The sequence below is a fragment of the Sus scrofa genome, chromosome 6, assembly GCF_000003025.6.
Source record: "Sus scrofa isolate TJ Tabasco breed Duroc chromosome 6, Sscrofa11.1, whole genome shotgun sequence".
In the NCBI taxonomy this organism is placed as follows: Eukaryota; Metazoa; Chordata; class Mammalia; order Artiodactyla; family Suidae; genus Sus; species Sus scrofa.
The window spans coordinates 4,683,091-4,700,731 of record NC_010448.4 but is presented as its reverse complement, the minus strand read 5'-3'; the positions used below and the strand labels follow the sequence as shown (position 1 = coordinate 4,700,731).

The 17,641-nt window shown below is 55.0% G+C and overlaps 1 protein-coding gene across 2 annotated transcripts; it reads left to right on the top strand.

Annotated features, from left to right (window-relative positions):
• MLYCD (malonyl-CoA decarboxylase) lies at window positions 2,034–17,346 on the top strand. 2 transcript variants are annotated; one of them, XM_021093741.1, is made up of 5 exons: window positions 2,034–2,650; window positions 10,741–10,853; window positions 11,862–12,018; window positions 14,042–14,194; window positions 16,131–17,346. In XM_021093741.1, the coding sequence occupies exons 1-5, from the start codon at window positions 2,108–2,110 to the stop codon at window positions 16,662–16,664; spliced, it is 1,500 nt and encodes a 499-aa protein (XP_020949400.1). In that variant the 5' UTR covers window positions 2,034–2,107; the 3' UTR covers window positions 16,665–17,346. The 2 variants fall into 2 exon arrangements, with proteins under 2 accessions (XP_020949400.1, XP_020949399.1); XM_021093740.1 differs by having other exon boundaries at window positions 2,046–2,650; window positions 16,128–17,346.

Below are 17,641 nucleotides of genomic sequence, written 5' to 3'. Positions count from 1 at the left end.
GCGCCTCCAGGACACAGAGGAAGTAATATTGTTATCAAACGCAAGTCTATGTGCCTGATACACTTTGAGTCCAAACAATACCTAAGCACTGGAGCTTGGAGCAGAGAAAGGTTATTGCAGGGCCATGCAAGGAGACAGGTGGCTCATGCCTTGAAAAGCCCAAGCTTTCTGAAGGCTTTCAGCAAAGCCTTTTACAGGCAAGGTGAGGTAAGGTGTTCTTTGTGTTCCTCCTTTGTTCTGGTAGCTGTCCATGTAGGTCAGGTCATGTGATCAGGTCGTGGTTTGGCTCTTCTGTATCTTTCAAGCGATGGGCAATATTCTTTTATGAAAGATGCGGAGCATGACTAAGCACAGCCAACAGAGCACAAAGGTGAAAGTAACAGGAAGAGCTCTATTATGGAGTCATGCTGTTCTTCCCTATTCCAATATGAGGTAGGGAGAGAGAGAAGACAGGACTGGTGAGGGGAGCAGGGGCCGTAGGTGCCAGCTTCTGCCAGTTATGCTAAAGCATTTGCTTGTTGAATAAGTGAGGAACACAGAAGACGGATCGTTTAGAAAGATCACCCAGTGGCTGAGGCAGAGAATGGACCGGAGCAGTCAGACCTAGAAGCAGAGAGGATACCTCTGTGGTCCTGGTGAGAAGTGACACAGGCTACAGAATCAGTGGGCCAGAGAGAAAATTAATGCAGTGTTTTGGGGTGGGTTTTTTTTTGTTTGTTTTTGTTTTTTCTTTGTTTGTTTGTTTGTTTTTGACTGCCCCGCAGCCTCTGGAATTCCTGGGCCAGGGATCAGATCCAAGCTGCAGTCAAGACCTAAGCTGAAGCTGCAGCAACACTGGTTCCTTAACCCATTGTGCCGGGCTGGGGATCGAACCTGCATCCCAGCCCTCTCAAGACACTGCTAATAGCACGTTGTGCCACAGCAGGAACACAGGAGTCTTTTTAAAGTAGGATCAATAAAACTTAGATGGCGGGACAAAGAGCAGGCAGAGGTTACAAAAATGGTTCTTTGGGGACTTCCCTGATGGTCTGGTGGTTAGGATTTGCCACTGCTACCACTGTGGCCTGGGTTCAGTCTTAGTTCTGGGAGCTGAGATCCCACATCAAGCTGCCGAAGGCTGTGGGAAAAAAACAAACAAAAAAAACCACCCCACCCCCCAAAAAAAACCCACAACACACACACACACACACACACACACGAACAACGCTCATCATGAACTTGGAAGAATGGATAGGACAGCTTCTCCCCATCTCCCCTGCTTCTCTACACGTAACTAGCCTGTGGTCTCAGTTTACGGTCACGTTCTCAGAGAGGCCTTCCCTAATGCCCCTGTCCACAGTAGGAAGTCCATGCCAGCCCGGCTACCTCACGGCACCCTGTTTTTCCCTTAGAGCATTTGTCACCATTTGTAGTTATGTATCCTCTGTCTCCATTGTAAAACTGTAACTCCGTGGAGCAGCTTCGGGTCTGTCTGGTTCATTTTTATCCCCGTGCCCAGTGTGGGACGTGGCACATACCAGGTGGTTAATAAATACTCTGTCGAATGAATGAATGAGGACCAAGGGAGGAGGGGCAGGTTGGGGAACAAGAGGCTTAGGAGAGCCCTGTACACCGCTTTCTGTAGAAGTGAGAACCCGCCCTTCATTAGGCAGGGGTCAAGACAAAGCCTCCCTCGCCAGGGAAATACACCATGAATACTTGCTAGGCAGATTTCTCGGCTTCCCCCCAGGCAAACTGGATCAGAATCTCCGCAGTGGGGCCAGCAATCTGTGTCCGTTAATACGTTCCCTAGGCGGCTGTGCTGTTCCCTGGGGTTGGAGAGCTTGGCCCTAGAGGAGAGGGAATGAGGCGGTGACTTCCTATGGCCAAGTGACAGGGCGAGGGGCCAACGCCGCCGCCGCTCCGCCCTCGGATTGGTCCCCTCCAGGCTTACCTTTGGCCACACTTGGCCCGGAGCACCGCGCTCCGCCTCATCCCCGCCGCTCGGCCCTCCGATTGGCCGCCGCCCCGCCCGTCCCCCGGGCTCGGCCAATGGGACGGGCGCGTGCCGGAAGCCGGAAGCCCCAAAAAAGTGGTGGTGTATCCCTAGCAGCTGTCGCCCCGTGCCATGCGAGTCCTCGGGACCGGCCTGTCAGCTGGGCGCCTCCTCGGGTTGTGGCTACCCCCAAGGCCGCCGCGGCCACCCGGACCCAGGCTGTCGAACGGGCGGGCAGCGGCAGCCGGCGCCCTGAAGCGGGCCATGGACGAGCTGCTGCACCGCTCTGTGCCAGCGATGCCAGCCTACGAGCTGCGCGAGAAGACGCCGGCGCCGGCTGAAAACCAGTGCGCGGACTTTATGAGCTTCTACGGCAGCCTGGCCGAGGCATCCGAGCGCGCCGAGCTGTTGAGCCGCCTGGCGCGGGGCTTCGGCGTGGACCACAGCCAGGTGGCCGAGCAGAGCGCCGGCGTACTCCAGCTTCGCCAGCAGCCGCGGGAGGCTGCCGTGCTGCTGCAGGCCGAGGACCGGCTGCGCTACGCGCTGGTGCCGCGCTACCGCAGCCTCTTCCATCACATCAGCAAGCTGGACGGCGGCGTGCGCTTCCTGGTGCAGCTGCGGGCCGACCTGCTCGAGGCGCAGGCTCTCAAGCTGGTGGAGGGGCCTCATGTCCGGGTAAGGCCCCGCCCGGACCGCCCCTGGGACCGCCCATCTCGGTGGTCCGTCCCCACCCCACCCCCACCTCCGGGTGTGGTTCAAAGCTGCCCCTCGAGCCTCAAACACTCCATCTTCCCATGCCTGGAGCCTTGCACACCTAGCCCTAAGTCGCAGTCTCTGAACCCTGACCCCTGTCTTCCCAGGCTTTCTGAATCCTTGCCTTCTGCTAGTCTGGCCTCCCTTCAGTCTATAGAAACTCGCTTACTCTTAAGGTGACTGTCACGCCTCTTGGCTGGTGAGCGTGCTCCATAGTCTCTTTTCTACTTTACCTGAGAGGTTTCACCTCTTTGGTACCCTTGATGTGTCAGGCAGCTTTTCTGAAAGCCTGGATAGGGAGTTTCCTTGTGGCTGAATGGGTTAAGGATCCCGCATTGTCACTGCTGTGGTTCCATCCTCTGCCTGAGAACTTCTCATCTGCACACATGGTGCAAAACAAACAAAAACAACCTGGATGTGGTTAGCAAAAGTTCATTGCAGCACCCACTATGTGTAAGCCCTTGTCCTGAGCAGTCCTGTGAAATGCACAGAAGTGCCTAGAAGTTGAGGTCTAGGAGTCCGATGGCCTTCTGTCTTGTCTCTGCCAGTCACTTTGGGCAGGGTGTTTTACCTTCCTGAGTTCAGCCCAGAAATGGGACTCGAACTTGTCTTCTGGAGATAATCAGGCTCTTCGCACAGTGAGGTCTTGTTAGATGTGAATAAATACTTAAAGATTTCAATAATGATGGCTTGAAAGGTGGCTGGTAGTTGAAGATAGTCCTTTTGTGCTATTGATATGAAATACGATGGGACCACTCACCGGCTCGTTTAGTGAACCAGAACTTACATGAAGGGTTGGGGATGTTCTGACATGCAGACCTCTTGTTAGGTGCAATTGGCTGTTTAAAAAAATCAAGCATTTGAACGATTACGTCCTAATTCTTTTAAGCACTCTTAACACTGGCAGAGCGTTTTCATGTTCACCGCTGCACTCTTGGGTCCGTGATGAGCGTGTTGTCTTTTCCAGTAAAGGAACCGGGTCCTGTGAACTCTCATGACTTTGCCCAGAACTCAGGGCAAAGAAGTTATGTCTTTGATCATCCGTCTGAATGCAAATTTCTGGTTCTTTGGGGTACACTTTATATCCTCATCCTGCCCTGTGAGCTGCGTTCATGAGAAACTTTGTCATCTGTCTTGGCTCTGTAGCCTTAGATGCATAAAAATTGGGTGTGATTAGAAGAGGACTGATTGATCTCAGGATGATAATAGTGGCTCTGATTTGATTCTCCTCATAATAGCTGGCTAATCTGCAATGCTTCAGTGTTACCTAGGGCCAGAGAGCCTTGAGCTGTGAGGTTCACTGGATGAGAACCTCGGCTGTTTATTGCAGTGGCACCAGATCAGGGCTGGAGTCTGTGTGTGTCGAATTGACCACATTCCCCGCTGAATCCTCCTGGCTGAGACCTTAGCTTCTGTACACTGCATGCACAGCCACCTGGTGCCTCTCAAGAGAGGCCTACATTTAGCCATCCAAGTAGACTTTTTTGGTTTTCTTGAGCCAGAGACCAGTGCTCCTGAAACCCTTTTGAGACTGGATGCTTATTGCAGAGGAGGCTCGAAGATTAGGTAGGGTGCTTGTCACCTGTCCCAAAATGAAACTCTTCCTCCATCCGTCTATCCATCCAGTCAATCCGCAGCAATTGGGTGTTCCTTTTGTACCAGGCATGCTCCGGGCTCCAAGGTCGCTTGGTCCAGAAGCTTCCCTGCAAGTGTGGGAAGAGCTAGGAGCAGGTACAATAGGTGTCAATGCCTTTCATGCACCCGCTCGTTTCATTCTCAGCAAGACCTACGGCCTGGCATGCAGGTGAGGGCCAGTGCGGTGCCCAGAGCAGGGAGCTGTGAGAGCGCCTCAGGCCAGGCCCGGTTTCCATGACCTGTGTGTTGCTCACAGCACACTGACACAGAATCAACAGCCTCACCGGATCAAAAGTGGGTTTATCCTCCTAGAATTGGCTTTTTTCTCTAAAACTGAGGGAGAGGTCAAACAACCCACTTGATTAATAGCGTTGTTTTATTTGGATTCACGAGCAACCTCAACGCCCACCTTTCTCTGAAGCCAAAGGTCAGTCTCTCTCCTCTTGTTGAAAAATCGTCACACCCACTCTCTTCCCTCTGGCATTTTTGCTGCACTCCAGGCATCCTGGATGTCCCAGCTCACCCAGCATCACCAGCTCCCCTCCACTGAGCTCCTCTTCAGCCAAGCTGGCACCTGGATGGAAAGTTCCTGAACCTGCCTCCCTGTGTGAGTCCTGTGAGAGCAAGAGCCACCTCTACTCCGGCTCATTTGCTGGGCTTTTCCATCCACTCCAGCCCCGGGCAGCTTCCCTCACTTCTTCACAGGTGTTCAGGTGTCTGTGCTTCTCGCTTGGGTTTTAGACATGAACCCCAGAATTTAGCATCTGAAATGTATTGTTTCCCCGCCCCCCCACCACCAGATGAAAACTAAGACCTTGAAAACGGAGACCTTGGCTTGTGTAGCAAAATGGTGAATGAAGCCCGAGGTAGATTTCCAGGTGCCCCGCCACCCAGCGAAGTGGGCCGCTAACCGCTCCCTTATGTCCTGAGGCCACACTGCTCCACTCAGATTTCTGAACCTAGGATGGGGCCCAGAGGCCATGACGGTTTCTGTGCAGCCTCGAGGCATCCTATCAGGCACTGGGGCTGCCCTCGACCTGGGGGGTCCCTGACGTCCATCCAGAGCCGGGTCCTCCGAGTCCGCGCGACGTTACTGAGCTCATTTCCTTGCTTGTCCTGAGAAACGTCTGGGCTATTCTGTGGTCGAGATGGGACGTCGTAGCAGCTGAGAGCTGTGACATCGAGACTTGACTAGGGGGAGAGGGCCTGGCCCCAGGGAAATCCAGGGCTGCCAGCCACCCCAGGTCCTCAGATGGACGCGGTTCCCTTGTTCTTTAACCAAGGCCGTCTACACCCATAAGGGAAAAAATAGTATGTACCCACAGGCCAGAAGTCACGTGGCATAACGATACTTCTTGAGCAGAGAGTGAGCGACAATAGCCTGACCTTGGCCTCTGTACACGGTCTCAAACTGCTGGGTGCAGGAGGCTTTCCAGATGGCTCCATCACAGCCCTCCTGTTTCTCGACCTAGAAACCCTGCCTGGCCTTGTCCTCACTGCCTATAAGCAAGGGTAGCTAAATCTAGTGGGTCCCTTTCCCTTTGCTCTACATGGCTAAGTGAGGTTTGGTTGTTGTTTTGGTGTTTTGTTTTTTTGTTTTTTTTTTTTTTCAATCCCTATCATGCAGAGAATTGGTTTTTTAATCCTTAGAAACTGTTCCTGGGCCCTGGTAGTGTCATTCATCAGCAGCATGGCTGTGTGCAGTCTGTTGCTTCTATTTCATTCTGGATTTTGCATCTCACTTAAAGCAGTGACACAGCTAGAACTTTGTGCCTTTAAGAAATCAGTGTTGGTATAACTGGAATCTAATATCCAGCACAAATGAACATCTCCTCAGAAAAGAAAATCATGGACTTGGAAAAGAGACTTGTGGCTGCCTGATGGGAGGGGGAGGGAGTGGGAGGGATCGGGAGCTTGGGCTTATCAGACACAATTTAGAATAGATTTACAAGGAGATCCTGCTGAATAGCATTGAGAACTTTGTCTAGATACTCATGTTGCAACAGAAGAAAGGGTGGGGAAAAAATGTAATGTATACATGTAAGGATAACCTGACCCCCTTGCTGTACAGTGGGAAAATAAAAAAATAAATAAAAAAATTTAAAAAAAAGAAATCAGTGTTGGAAGCCATCAGAAGGTTGGCCCTTGAAGCTTTAGATCAGGAGCCCCGGATCCCCAGGGGCCCATGTTGCCCCAAGATGCTAGGGGAGCAGGGAGCCCCCGATCTCAGCACCCCTGACTGTGCACACAGCACCCCATCACACAGGTGTGCTCCCCGGCCCCTGCTGACCGTGGAGCTGCCCAGTGACGTCAGGTGAAGGAGGATGCTGTGGACTCGTCGGCCGTGGGCTTCGCTGCGGATGGGATTCAGTCCACTGGGTTCCCTGTATGGGTTCTCGTTTACTGAATCTGTGAGAGCAGAGGCGTTTTTAGGGTGATGGGCAAGGGTGAGGCCCCAAAGGATGCTGATCAGGTGTCTTAGACCAGCTCGCACACAGCGGAAGATGCACCTGCTGGGGAAGGAGGGCCCGTTCGCAGTGCTCTCTCCTTTGTCTGCTGGTCAGAGGCACGACTTGAGGTTCCCTAATGGTCCTGGGCCAGCGGGCCCTGCCGCCAAGGCCAGCGGCTCAACTGGTGGTCAGTCTGCCCAAGGTCAGCCTGCTTCTCTTCTAAGAAATGCCCTGGGGGACGGTGTGGAGCTTTGCTAAAAATACAGATAGGAATGAAGGCGCTTTGTCAGGTACTTGGTCTCTGACCCAGGGCTGTGCTTATTGCAAATAGGGCAATAACGAAGCCCCACATTCCATGTGAGTGTGAAGCCCAAGGCAGGAGGCCAGGCAGGGCAGAATCTCTCTCCTTGGACATTTTTTTTTCTTTTCAGGGCCACACCTGCATCATATGGAGGTTTCCAGGCTAGAGGTCGAATCAGAGCTGCGGCTGCCAGCCTACACCACAGCCACAGCCGCGCAGGATCCGAGCCACATCTGTGACCTACCCCACAGCTCATGGCAATGCCAGATCCTTAACCCACTGAGCGAGGCCAGGGATTGAACTCTCATCATCATGGGTTCCTTACCACTGGCCACAACGGGAACTCCTGTCTTTGGGTATTTTTTGTTTGTTTGTTTGTCTTTTTGCCTTTTCTAGGGCTGCTCTCACGGCATATGGAGGTTCCCAGGCTAGGGGTCTAATCGGAGCTGTAGCTGCCAGCCTACGCCAGTGCCACAGCAACACGAGATCCAAGCTGCATCTGCGACCTATAGCACAGTTCATGGCAACGCCGGATCCTTAACCCACTGAGCAAGGCCAGGGATCAAACCTGCAACCTCATGGTTCCTAGTCGGATTTGTTTCCACTGCACCACGACAGGAACTCCACTCCTCCTGGTTTTCAGCTAACCTAGTGGTCCTTGTGGACCTACTAAATTCTGCGCTTAGCTCAGCTAAAAAATGGACCTCTTCCTAGGTAGGAAAGTTGACCCAGCCATTGCATTTCTGAGTCCTGCATTGCTGACAGGTGATTTCTGAGTGAGCGTGAAGCGTGCACGATCTCTCGACCCCCTGCCACCTGAGATCCAGGAACCTTGCTGCCCTCTGTGCTTGATTCCAGCCTGAAGCCCAGCAGTCCTGCTAGCGTGGAGCCCGGAGATGTGTAACCTTTACCCTGGATTCCAAGTTCTCGTGTCCAGGGTCACACTTCATAGCTGTCAGTAGCCCAAAATAGAACGAAGCGACCTCGAGAGCAGGCACCTGCCTCCGCTAAGCCATCTCGCCCACTGTGAGTGCTGAATTCAGGCGGCAGCGAGGGTTCCCCACCACCTCCTCTAAGGCCTGTCCTGGAGATGCCAGTCGATGCATGGAACTGGGCTCCCCCTCTGCGAACCTTGCAGCACAGAGCTTCCCCAGCCCCGCGGTCCCTGAACCCCAGGAAGCTGTGCACAGCATTTTAGGATCATGTTGGCATGTTTCTGGGGACAGGGTGCCTGGGTTTTGGCAACACTCGAGGGTGGGAGGGGCCAGGAAGATCGGGAGCCACTGAGGTCAAGGCCGGAAATAGAGTTTTCCGAGGAGCTGTTCTGTACCACCCAGCAAGTGCCGTCTCCTCCCTTCCTGCTGCTTCCTGGCCACCGTGGTCCAATATTTCTCCTCTTGTTTATTTGACAGCCGTCTATCAGTCATCTTCCACGTGGAAGACCCCCCTGAGTGCTTTGGGCACGTGAATGGATCAGAAATGATCTCTGCCCTTAGGGAGCAGAGCACCCAGTAAAGGCTGAAGAGTGAAAGGGAACTGGGCGGGAGTTCAGTTCAGCCGCCTGTGAATGCGTAAATCCTTTTAACAAACCTCTCTGCCGTCTTCTTACTCAGCCTGTGCTCCATCCTGCCCCCCGGGGAGGGCCACCATCCCCAGATGACCTCTGGGCGGCCCTGGCTACTCAGAGATCTTCTGTACGTTAGGTCTGACTGTGCCTTCCCCAGTTGGCCATAGATTCACCCCCTCTCCTTGCCCCCAGGAGCCTCACAGCACAGATTCGTGGCCCCTTCCGTGCTCCGGGCCTTGAGTGTTTAAGGATGAACCACGCTTCACACTAAAGCCCTTTCTGAGCCACCAAGCCAGTGCCTGCAGCATATCCTCAAGTGACAAAGTTCTGAGTCCTTTGACCTTTCACCAGCGATTAAATTGCAAAATGGCCCTGTAACAGCTTTATGGCTTTCATACAATTTTACAGGTGTTATCCATTGTGGTCTTTGTGATTCCTATACAGAGATTCATAAGGTCAGTTCTGCACTCACATGTTTACTGTTATTCAATAATAGTATTCAGCGTATCTGTTAGTATGTGGTTCATTTGTGAGTAACAGACTGAAGCCTTAGTAGTTTGAATAAAAAGAGAAGTCTGGAGGTGGCCAGCCCAGGGCTCACCCTGCTCTGCAGTGTCCTCATTTGACCCAGACTCTCCTTTGTTGCTGTTCCCTGAAAAGCCTTCATCCCCCAAAGTTACCTCATGGCCCAAGATGGCTGCTCCAGCTCTAGCCATCATGCCACCTTCCATCCTGCTCTGGGAAAGACAGAGAAAGATGGGCAAAGGGCTGCTCTTGCCGTCTTTCAAGGTTCCCCAAAGCTGCTTCAGGACCCCTCTGCTTACATCCGATGAGCCAGAACTTGGTCCCACAGTTGCCCTGTAGCTACAGTGCAAGCTTTACTCTGAACAGCCATGCACCCAACTAAAAAGTGAGACTTCTGTTCATTTGGAAGAAAGGTAGACAGCTATTGAGAAACAGCAAGCCATGCCTCATGCCCTGGGCATCCCCAGAGCTTAGCACTGTTACCTGGCCAGCAGGCGCTGCAGGTAAACTGGGGTGGTTCTGCCCCTGTCTCCTCTGCTCCCCTCATGCACCTCTTGTTGTGGTCTTGCTTGAGAAGTTTCAGTGCCGCTGTATTTCTGATGGTGAAGCTGACTCAAATTAGCTTAGATTAGATTTCAGTAACTGAAGCGAAATTAGAATAATCTCATCATCTGGAGTTCACGTCGAGGCTCAGTGGTTAAGGAACTCCACTAGCATCCATGAGGACATGGGTTCGATCTCTGGCCTTGCTCAGTGGGTTAAGGATCTGGCGTTGCCGTGAGATGCAGTGTGGGTCGCAGACGCAGCTTGGATCAGGCGTGACTGTGGCTGTGGCATAGTCCGGCGGCTACAGCTCCAATTAGACCCCGAGCCTGGGAACCTCCATATGCCGCAGGTGTGGCCCTAAAAGACAAAAAGACCAAAAATAATAATAATAATAATAATCTCATCAAATCTAAATCCACGGATTTCCAGGGATACTGTTACCTGTGGCCCACTAAGCGAGAAAGAGAGCTGCCCATCAAACCATCAAACCATCAAACCGTGACTCACCATCATTCAAAAGACGCGTCCTGGCTTCCGAGACATTAAAACAGGAGGACGTGTTGTTGAAAGGCAGTGCCTGGACCCAGTACTAGTTTCTCTTGGGAAACAAAGGACATTCTGACGCATCAGAGAATGTTCCTGAGCGGGCCTTGGCGTTTCCTCCCCAAGACCGCATCGAGCATCAGGCCGATGTCATGTGTTGTCATGTCCACTGTGGCCCGTGAGTGGAAGCAAGTTCGTTGGTCAGGTCAACTTCGTGCCGACCCGAACACTTCTGCTCCTCGTCTCACAGGTGGGGGGAGAAAGGCCACGGCTGCATTCGGTCCAGCGGGAGGACAGGAGGGTTCGGGGGCGCTGTCACAGCACAAGCTCTTTGCAGACGCTCTCTCCCCCCCACTTCGGTGTTCCTTCCTGGCGCTGGCGGTGACACAGGGTGGGCTGGAGGGCGGCCCCTCGGACAGCCGGCACTTTCTCCTCCCTTTTGCAGGAAATGAACGGGGTGCTGAAGAGCATGCTCTCGGAGTGGTTTGCCTCCGGCTTCCTCAACCTGGAGCGGGTCACCTGGCATTCGCCATGCGAAGTGCTCCAGAAAATTAGCAAGTAAGTGTGACGTGTCCCCTTTTCTGCCCTTTTCACTGACAGCTGGTGTCCATTCCCGTGGATGCCGCTCGAACGGGGCCAAACACCGTGGTCACAAAGGTTGGCCATCCTGGCAGGGGGCGTCAAGAGGAGGAGGAGGCGGCGGAGGCGCTCCCGTCATGGCCCAGCAGTAACGAACCCAAATAGCATCCATGAGGACTCACTCGGGTTCCGTCCCTGGCCTCGCTCTGTGGGTTAAGGGTCCGGCGTGGCTGTGAGCTGTGGTGTGGGTCGCAGATGGAGCTCGGATCCGACATTGCTGTGGCTGTGATGTAGGCCAGCAGGTGCAGCTCCGATCCGCCCCCTAGTCTGGGAATCTCCATATGCCGCGGGTGCAGCCCTAAAAAGACAGCAAAAGAGGAGGAGAGGGCACAGATGAAAACCAGCCCTTCTGCCAGGGACCCTGCACATGGGATCTCAGTTATGTCCCCGTATTTAAAGCCCACAGGCCCCCCTTTCCCCACAGCCCTGTTATCAGAGCCACCCAGAGTCACCGGACCAAGTGTTGGCACTGGTACCCCAGACAGCCTCTATCATCCAGCTGTTAGTATTTTCCTCTTGGATAAAAATCTCCAGATTCACAAAGGCGTGTATGACTGCAGCCCCTTCCCCAGACAGCGTGAAACGCAGGCTTGCCTGACATGTGCTGCTGCCAGGTCCCCTGCTGAGACGAAACAGCAGTGGCCGCGGTCACTGGACCAATGGACCCAGCCAGGCCAGGGATGTCCACAGGCGCTGCCAGGATTAGAGGCCCCGAAGGATATGGGGTTAACCCTACCCCTAACCCTAAGCCTCTCCATCAGGGCTGTTTCTGGCCAAAGCGATTTTCCTTGAATTTCCCGAAGAGTCCATGGAAGCTGGATTTAAAGGGCTTCTTTGACTTGAGTGACTAATAGGAGCAGGAATCAGGCACGGTTTTGTAACTCAGGATTGTACCTCTGTCTTGACTCCGTATAATGTTCCCGTCAGGTCTGAGGCTGTGCATCCCGTTAAAAACTGGATGGATATGAAACGCCGCGTGGGGTCCTACCGCAGGTGCTACTTCTTCTCTCACTGCTCGACCCCGGGGGAGCCCCTGATCGTCTTGCACGTGGCCCTGACCAGCGAGATCTCCAGCACCATCCAGGTACCTGCCTGCGCGGTCCCTTCAGGACAGGGCGGGCGGCCAGAGTCCCTTAAGTTTTTTATTTTAACTTGGTTGTCTCCCCTTTTTAAAAAAAAGAACAATTGCTTTCGGCTCATATGGGTCTTTGGATGGGCTAGTCAGTCTCCAAACCTGCACGACAGCGTGGAGACGCGCGATGCGAGGACAGTGATGGGACAGGAGACTTTGGGCCCGCGTGTGTGGACCTTGAGTGGCAACGTGGTCCAGGCTGTTACGGAGGAGGCGGGGAGAGACACTCAACTCTTCAGCATCTGTTAAGAGCCTATGAGTAGTTTCAAAAGACGCCTGATTAGAAAATTGAAAATAGGGAGTTGCTGTTGTGGCTCAGTGGGTTAAGGACCCAGCATTGTCTCCCCAAGGATGTGAGTTCAATCACTGGACTCACGCAGTGGGTTAAGGATCTGGCGTTGCCGCGAGCTGCGGCATAGGTCACAGGTGCAGCTCAAGGTCTGGTGCTGCTGTGGCTGTGGAATAGGCCAGCAGCTGCAGCTTCCATTCGATTCCTGGCTTGGGAACTTCCGTATGCCGTAGACATGGCCATTTAAAAAAAAAGAAAAGCAAATTGCAGGTAGGCTCTGCTGAGTGCCTGATCCGGGCCCCGAGCTCTGCCTGGTCTGTGGCACGGGCCCCTCCAGCCCTGGAAGTTATCACAGCCCCTCTGGAGGCAGCTTGGCCATAATGATTAAAATATAAAACATGCAGGATTTGGGGGGGGGGCACGCCCCCAGCATGCAGAATTTCCTGGGCCAGAGTTTAGTTTTGGAGTCATTTGGGATTTCTTCTCCATCTGTTTGTTTCTTGCTTCTTTGATATTGTGCATCTCTCATTTGCATAATCAAAGAAAGATTCGTTTGTTTGGAGGGGCTTTGGGGGAAAAACTTTAAAAAAAAAAGATTTGCTGGAGATTTTCGAATCCGGAACAGAGAACCTACAGACGTCTTGATAAACAAAGGAGATAGTTTCACAAGATGAGGCCCAGGGGCAGGGGGGTGCTCTGATGTTTGACCAGAGGTCCCCCATCTGCTGCGGAGGCAGGAGGGACTGGCGTGGCCTGGGCGTCGTCACCTCTGTGTCACCAGCTGCCCCACTTTTCTTAGAGTGGGGCGGTCTCTGACTTCCCAGGGTCCCACAAAAGACCCTTTGAGCATCCGCAGGGGTGGCAGCTGAGGATGTTTCCCCCAAGGGGGTGCGTGAGACCTGCAGGTCCCACTGGCAATTTCGGAAGGTCTCTGGGCCACAGACTTCAGCCTCCGCCCTGGGCCACCCTCCCACGTCAGCGTCCAGGGCGGCTGGTGGGGTTAGAGCAGCGTCAGCCTGTCCCTCAGAAGCACGGGCAGGCCTGCCTGCAAGCAATCCGAGAGGTCACCACTGCTGTCCCACGATTGTCCAGTGGCCCTCGGAGCACTGAGGCTCAGAACAGCCCACATGCAACTCCCAGTGCTCCCAGTGCTGCTAGATCAGACTTGGCAACGGGGCTTCCAGTTCAAGTCCATCCAATCCTTAGCTCGCTCTCTGCACGCGTCTGCGCAGACGTGGCGTTTCCCTGTGGAAGCACGAGGACGTGGCACCAAACCAAAAAGCTGCATTTCCTGCGAGCAGAAAGTACGCAGGACCGCGAACAGCCTGTTGAGAAGGAGGGTTCAGAGGAGGGGACACCCCTGGAGGGGACGCGCCGGGCGGCCTCTGCCCGGGGTGCTGGGCTGCAGGCAGCGGTTTGCACAAAGGCCGGAAGTGTGGGCAGGAACTCGCAGTGCCAGGGGCTGTAGGACATTGAACTCACAGCGGGGAAGGTGTGGCATCACCAGGACAGGGGACAGGCGTGGGTCGGAGGAGGGTGAAGGAGCACAGAGCCGAGGGCTCAGTCTCCGGAGCCTAGTCCTCAGGCAGAGGGATGCCCTCTCCCAACGCCTGGGGCAGGGGGGATGAGGGCACGACGGGGCAGCCGCGCCGGCGGGCACCTGTCAGCATCCTCTTTGTGTTCCAGACGATCCTCGTGAAGGAGTGTCCCCCAGCCGAGGCCGAGGAGCAGAGCAGGATCACCACGGCCATCTTCTACTCGCTGAGCCTGGCCCAGCAGGGGCTGCAGGGCGTGGAGCTGGGCACCTTCCTGATAAAGCGGGTGGTGAAGGAGCTGCAGGTGGGTGCTGCATAGTCTGTGTCCTGTCCCGGTGTCAGGCCGGCTGTGGGTTCCTGCCCTGGTCCCTGAGGACAGGGTGAAGCTCCGGGCTGGCAAAAGCAGGAGGGTAGAGAAGTGCCCGATGCCCCTGGCACATCCTGGGAGCCCTCAGACTCCTGGGGGTGGGGGGGTGGAGCCATGCCAAGAAAAGGCCCCCAAAAGCGTCTCGTGACCCCCCAAACACAGACGTGTCCCGAGGACAGCGGCTTCTGTGGAAGCGCTGCACCCACCTGGCCGGGGCCACCCCTGATGGGCACGCGACTTCCAGCCTAGTCGCCAGCAGGGCCCCTTTGCTCCCACTGTCCAGTCGTGGCCGGGCCTGGCCACCCCACCCACCGCTGCCCACACTCTCTGGCCTCTGCCCGGCCCTACACTGGCTCAGGCTCTCACCGGCCTGAGGTCACGCCAGCAGCCTGAGGTCGAATGCTCTGGCCCACAACTGCCTTCTCGGTAGCCCTGGCAAACACAGGCTCAGGCCCACCCTGGCTCTGGGCCATTTAAATCTGTCTCATGAGGGGCTGGGGTGAACCATGAGGAGGAGAACCCCATTTTTCAGTAAAATAATTAGATTGTTAATTCCTGGCTCCGAGAGCCCTGTTCTGGGCTTCCGGTGGTTTCAGCACAGACACCTGCCACAGAAGCCCTTCCTCGGGGAATGACAAATAGGGTGGAAGCCACATATTTCCAGGCTTCGTGTTAAATTCATACCTTTCCATCTGAGAACTCGGGGTTCGGCTGGGCATCACTTAGTTAGAACCACTGCCTGCCGCATTTCCCCAGAGGTGATAAAAGCCACATCTGGTTGTGCTGAGTTCCCTCTTCTCTCCTGCTTCTTTGAGGCGGGGGCTTGGAATGACGGTCAGAAAGGCAGCGTCTGGGTCCTGCTGAGCCACCCGCAGGCCCTGTTTCTGCCGCCTCCTGACGGCTGCTCCGCGGCTGGGCTGTGGGCGGGAGGCTCATCAGAGACTCAGCAAGGGAGCTCCCTCTGCTGCACACAAGTGTCCGTGGGGTGGGGCGGAAGCCACCTTCAGCGCCCAGCGAGAGAACAGAGTGAGGAGAGTCAGGGGGTCGTGGTATCTTTCGATAGTTTCCGTTGTGAAAGTTACGGTTTTGAGTTTTGGCTGCAAAGGAGAAAATGCTCATCGTGATACAGATTCCCGGGCTCCTGATGGGAAAATACCTGTCTCATCCTTGTAAAACCTGCCTAAAGACCCGAAGGAGTTACCCTCTACCCCCCTCATCTCTGAGGAGCGAGGTATGGTGGTTTCTTTGCTTCTGTCATACATTTGCAGAAGTTTGTTCTATAGGGGGCATGTCTTACGTCTTACGTCTTTTAACTGGAACATCCTGGATTTTTAAAAATGACCCCTGAGAGCTCTCTGTCATTGGAACAACAATGGTTGAACCGTATTGTCTGGTGTGGAGCATACCTCTGCACCCCCTGTGACAGAGTTGGGCGATCGCTTGTTCAGTCAACAAACAGTCACTGGGTACTTGCGTGCAGAGCCCCCAACCAGGTTCTGTGGCCACATCAAAAGCCGGGGGAGGGGCCTGGCGGGCCAGGAAGACACGACCTGTCGCCAGAAGACAGCACCCCGCCTGGCCGCAGCCCACCCCTCCGATTTCAGGCACGCCTCCCAACTTGTCAGCATGGATAGTGGTGCTCCTGGGACACCATCGTACAGGCTTGTCCTGGGGACTCAAGATGCGTCCAGGATCCAGCACACATCCGCTTCTTAGTTCACGCTCCCTGAGAAAAGGACATCAGTGCAGATCAAATAGTGCTTTGTAAAGCCCACGGGAAGCGCTGAGGGAGGAGGAGTTTCTGTATCCTGACTCAGCCGCTGATGAATTGTGTTTTCTCACCTTCCTTCCCCACCCCATCCACGCCCAGCAGAAGGAGTTCCCTCACCTGGGGGTGTTCTCAAGCCTGTCGCCCATCCCTGGATTCACCAAGTGGCTTCAGGGGCTGCTCAAGTCGAAAGCCAAGGAGCACGGGCGGAGCGAACTGTTCACCGATGCCGAGTGCAGAGAAATCGCCGAGGTCACCGGCGGTCCCGTGAACGAGACCCTCAGGGCGCTTCTCAGCAGCGGCGAGTGGGTCCAGTCGGAGAGGCTGGTCCGGGCGCTCCAGGCCCCGCTGATGCGGCTCTGCGCCTGGTACCTGTACGGGGAGAAGCACCGGGGCTACGCGCTCAACCCTGTGGCCAACTTCCACCTGCAGAACGGGGCCGTGATGTGGCGCATCAACTGGATGGGTGACGTCAGCCTCAAGGGCATCACCGGCTCGTGCGGCCTCATGGTCAACTACCGATACTTCCTGGAGGACACGGCCGCCAACAGGGTCGCCTACCTCGGCTCCCAAAACATCAAGGCCTCCGAGCAGGTCCTCAGCCTGGTGGCCCAGTTTCAGAAGAACAGCAAACTCTGAAGTAACCTTTGTTAAACCAGCGGGCCCCTCCCCCGGCTTGAAGAAGCAGGATTTTTCTGGATGGGTCGGGGGCGGGGGCGTAGCCAGAGGAGCTTTTAAAGTAAAGCAGAGTTCAGCCGCGGTCTCCAGCCCTATGACAGGTTCACACCGCGAGGCGGGGCCCCGACGTGGTGCAAAGGAAGAGGCGTTGCCTGCCGCCGGGCGGTGGTGGGCACAGGTGGGCACGGGCTGCGTGGAGATGCTGTGCCCTCTCCAGAAGATTCTGCCACGGCCTTCGGCCTGGCTCCCTGCTCTGGGATGGCCTTCCAGACCCGTAGAGCCTCTGCTGGCTCCCAGGGTGGATCCACGCACTGTCTCAGGCAGACGGTGAGAGTGCATCTTCCTGCCGGCTTAGGACGCGATCCAGCCGGGGTTCCTTTAGCCATTTCTCTCCACGGATTGCAGAGGGCTAGGGGGCTGGGCTCCATTTCCCTAGTTTTCTCTCCGAGATCATCAGGGTCTGAAAAGGTTTGTGACTTGGCACAAACCTCACTAAGTTAAGTTATCAGAGGCAGGAGCTGTTGTCACCTGGGGCTTGAGCTGGGTTATGGGCTTGACAGCTACGGCGATTCAGGTTCATGATGACTTAATAGCAAAGAGCAGATCTGTTCTGTGCAGCATTAAACACGTGGTTATTCACGATCATGTGCTGGTCGTCTCTGAGGTCCGAGACCTCAGTAGCTGTGCCCCTGGTCCCCAGCCACGCCGTCGGCAGGTCTGGTGCTCTCTGCAGCCAGCCCAGCGCGTGTGGCCTGAGACAGAGGTGAAGGCACAGGCGCTGCTGGTTGTGCGGAAGGAGCAGGTGTCATGTTCCATTAGGCTCCCTGCCTTTTACCTTCCAGACACGTCCCTGGACCTTCTCTGTCGTCCTCTGCATGTCACTTGTTGCTTGGTGACAAACGGCGTGACCACGGTCATGGCTAGAAATTGTGCCTTTC

Coding starts and splice junctions, on each gene's coding strand:
- MLYCD (XM_021093740.1), top strand. CDS start 2,108: ATGCGAGTCCTCGGGACCGGCCTGTCAGCTGGGCGCCTCCTCGGGTTG. Junction 2,651..10,740: donor TGGAGGGGCCTCATGTCCGG/GTAAGGCCCCGC, acceptor TCCCTTTTGCAG/GAAATGAACGGGGTGCTGAA. Junction 14,195..16,127: donor GGGTGGTGAAGGAGCTGCAG/GTGGGTGCTGCA, acceptor ATCCACGCCCAG/CAGAAGGAGTTCCCTCACCT.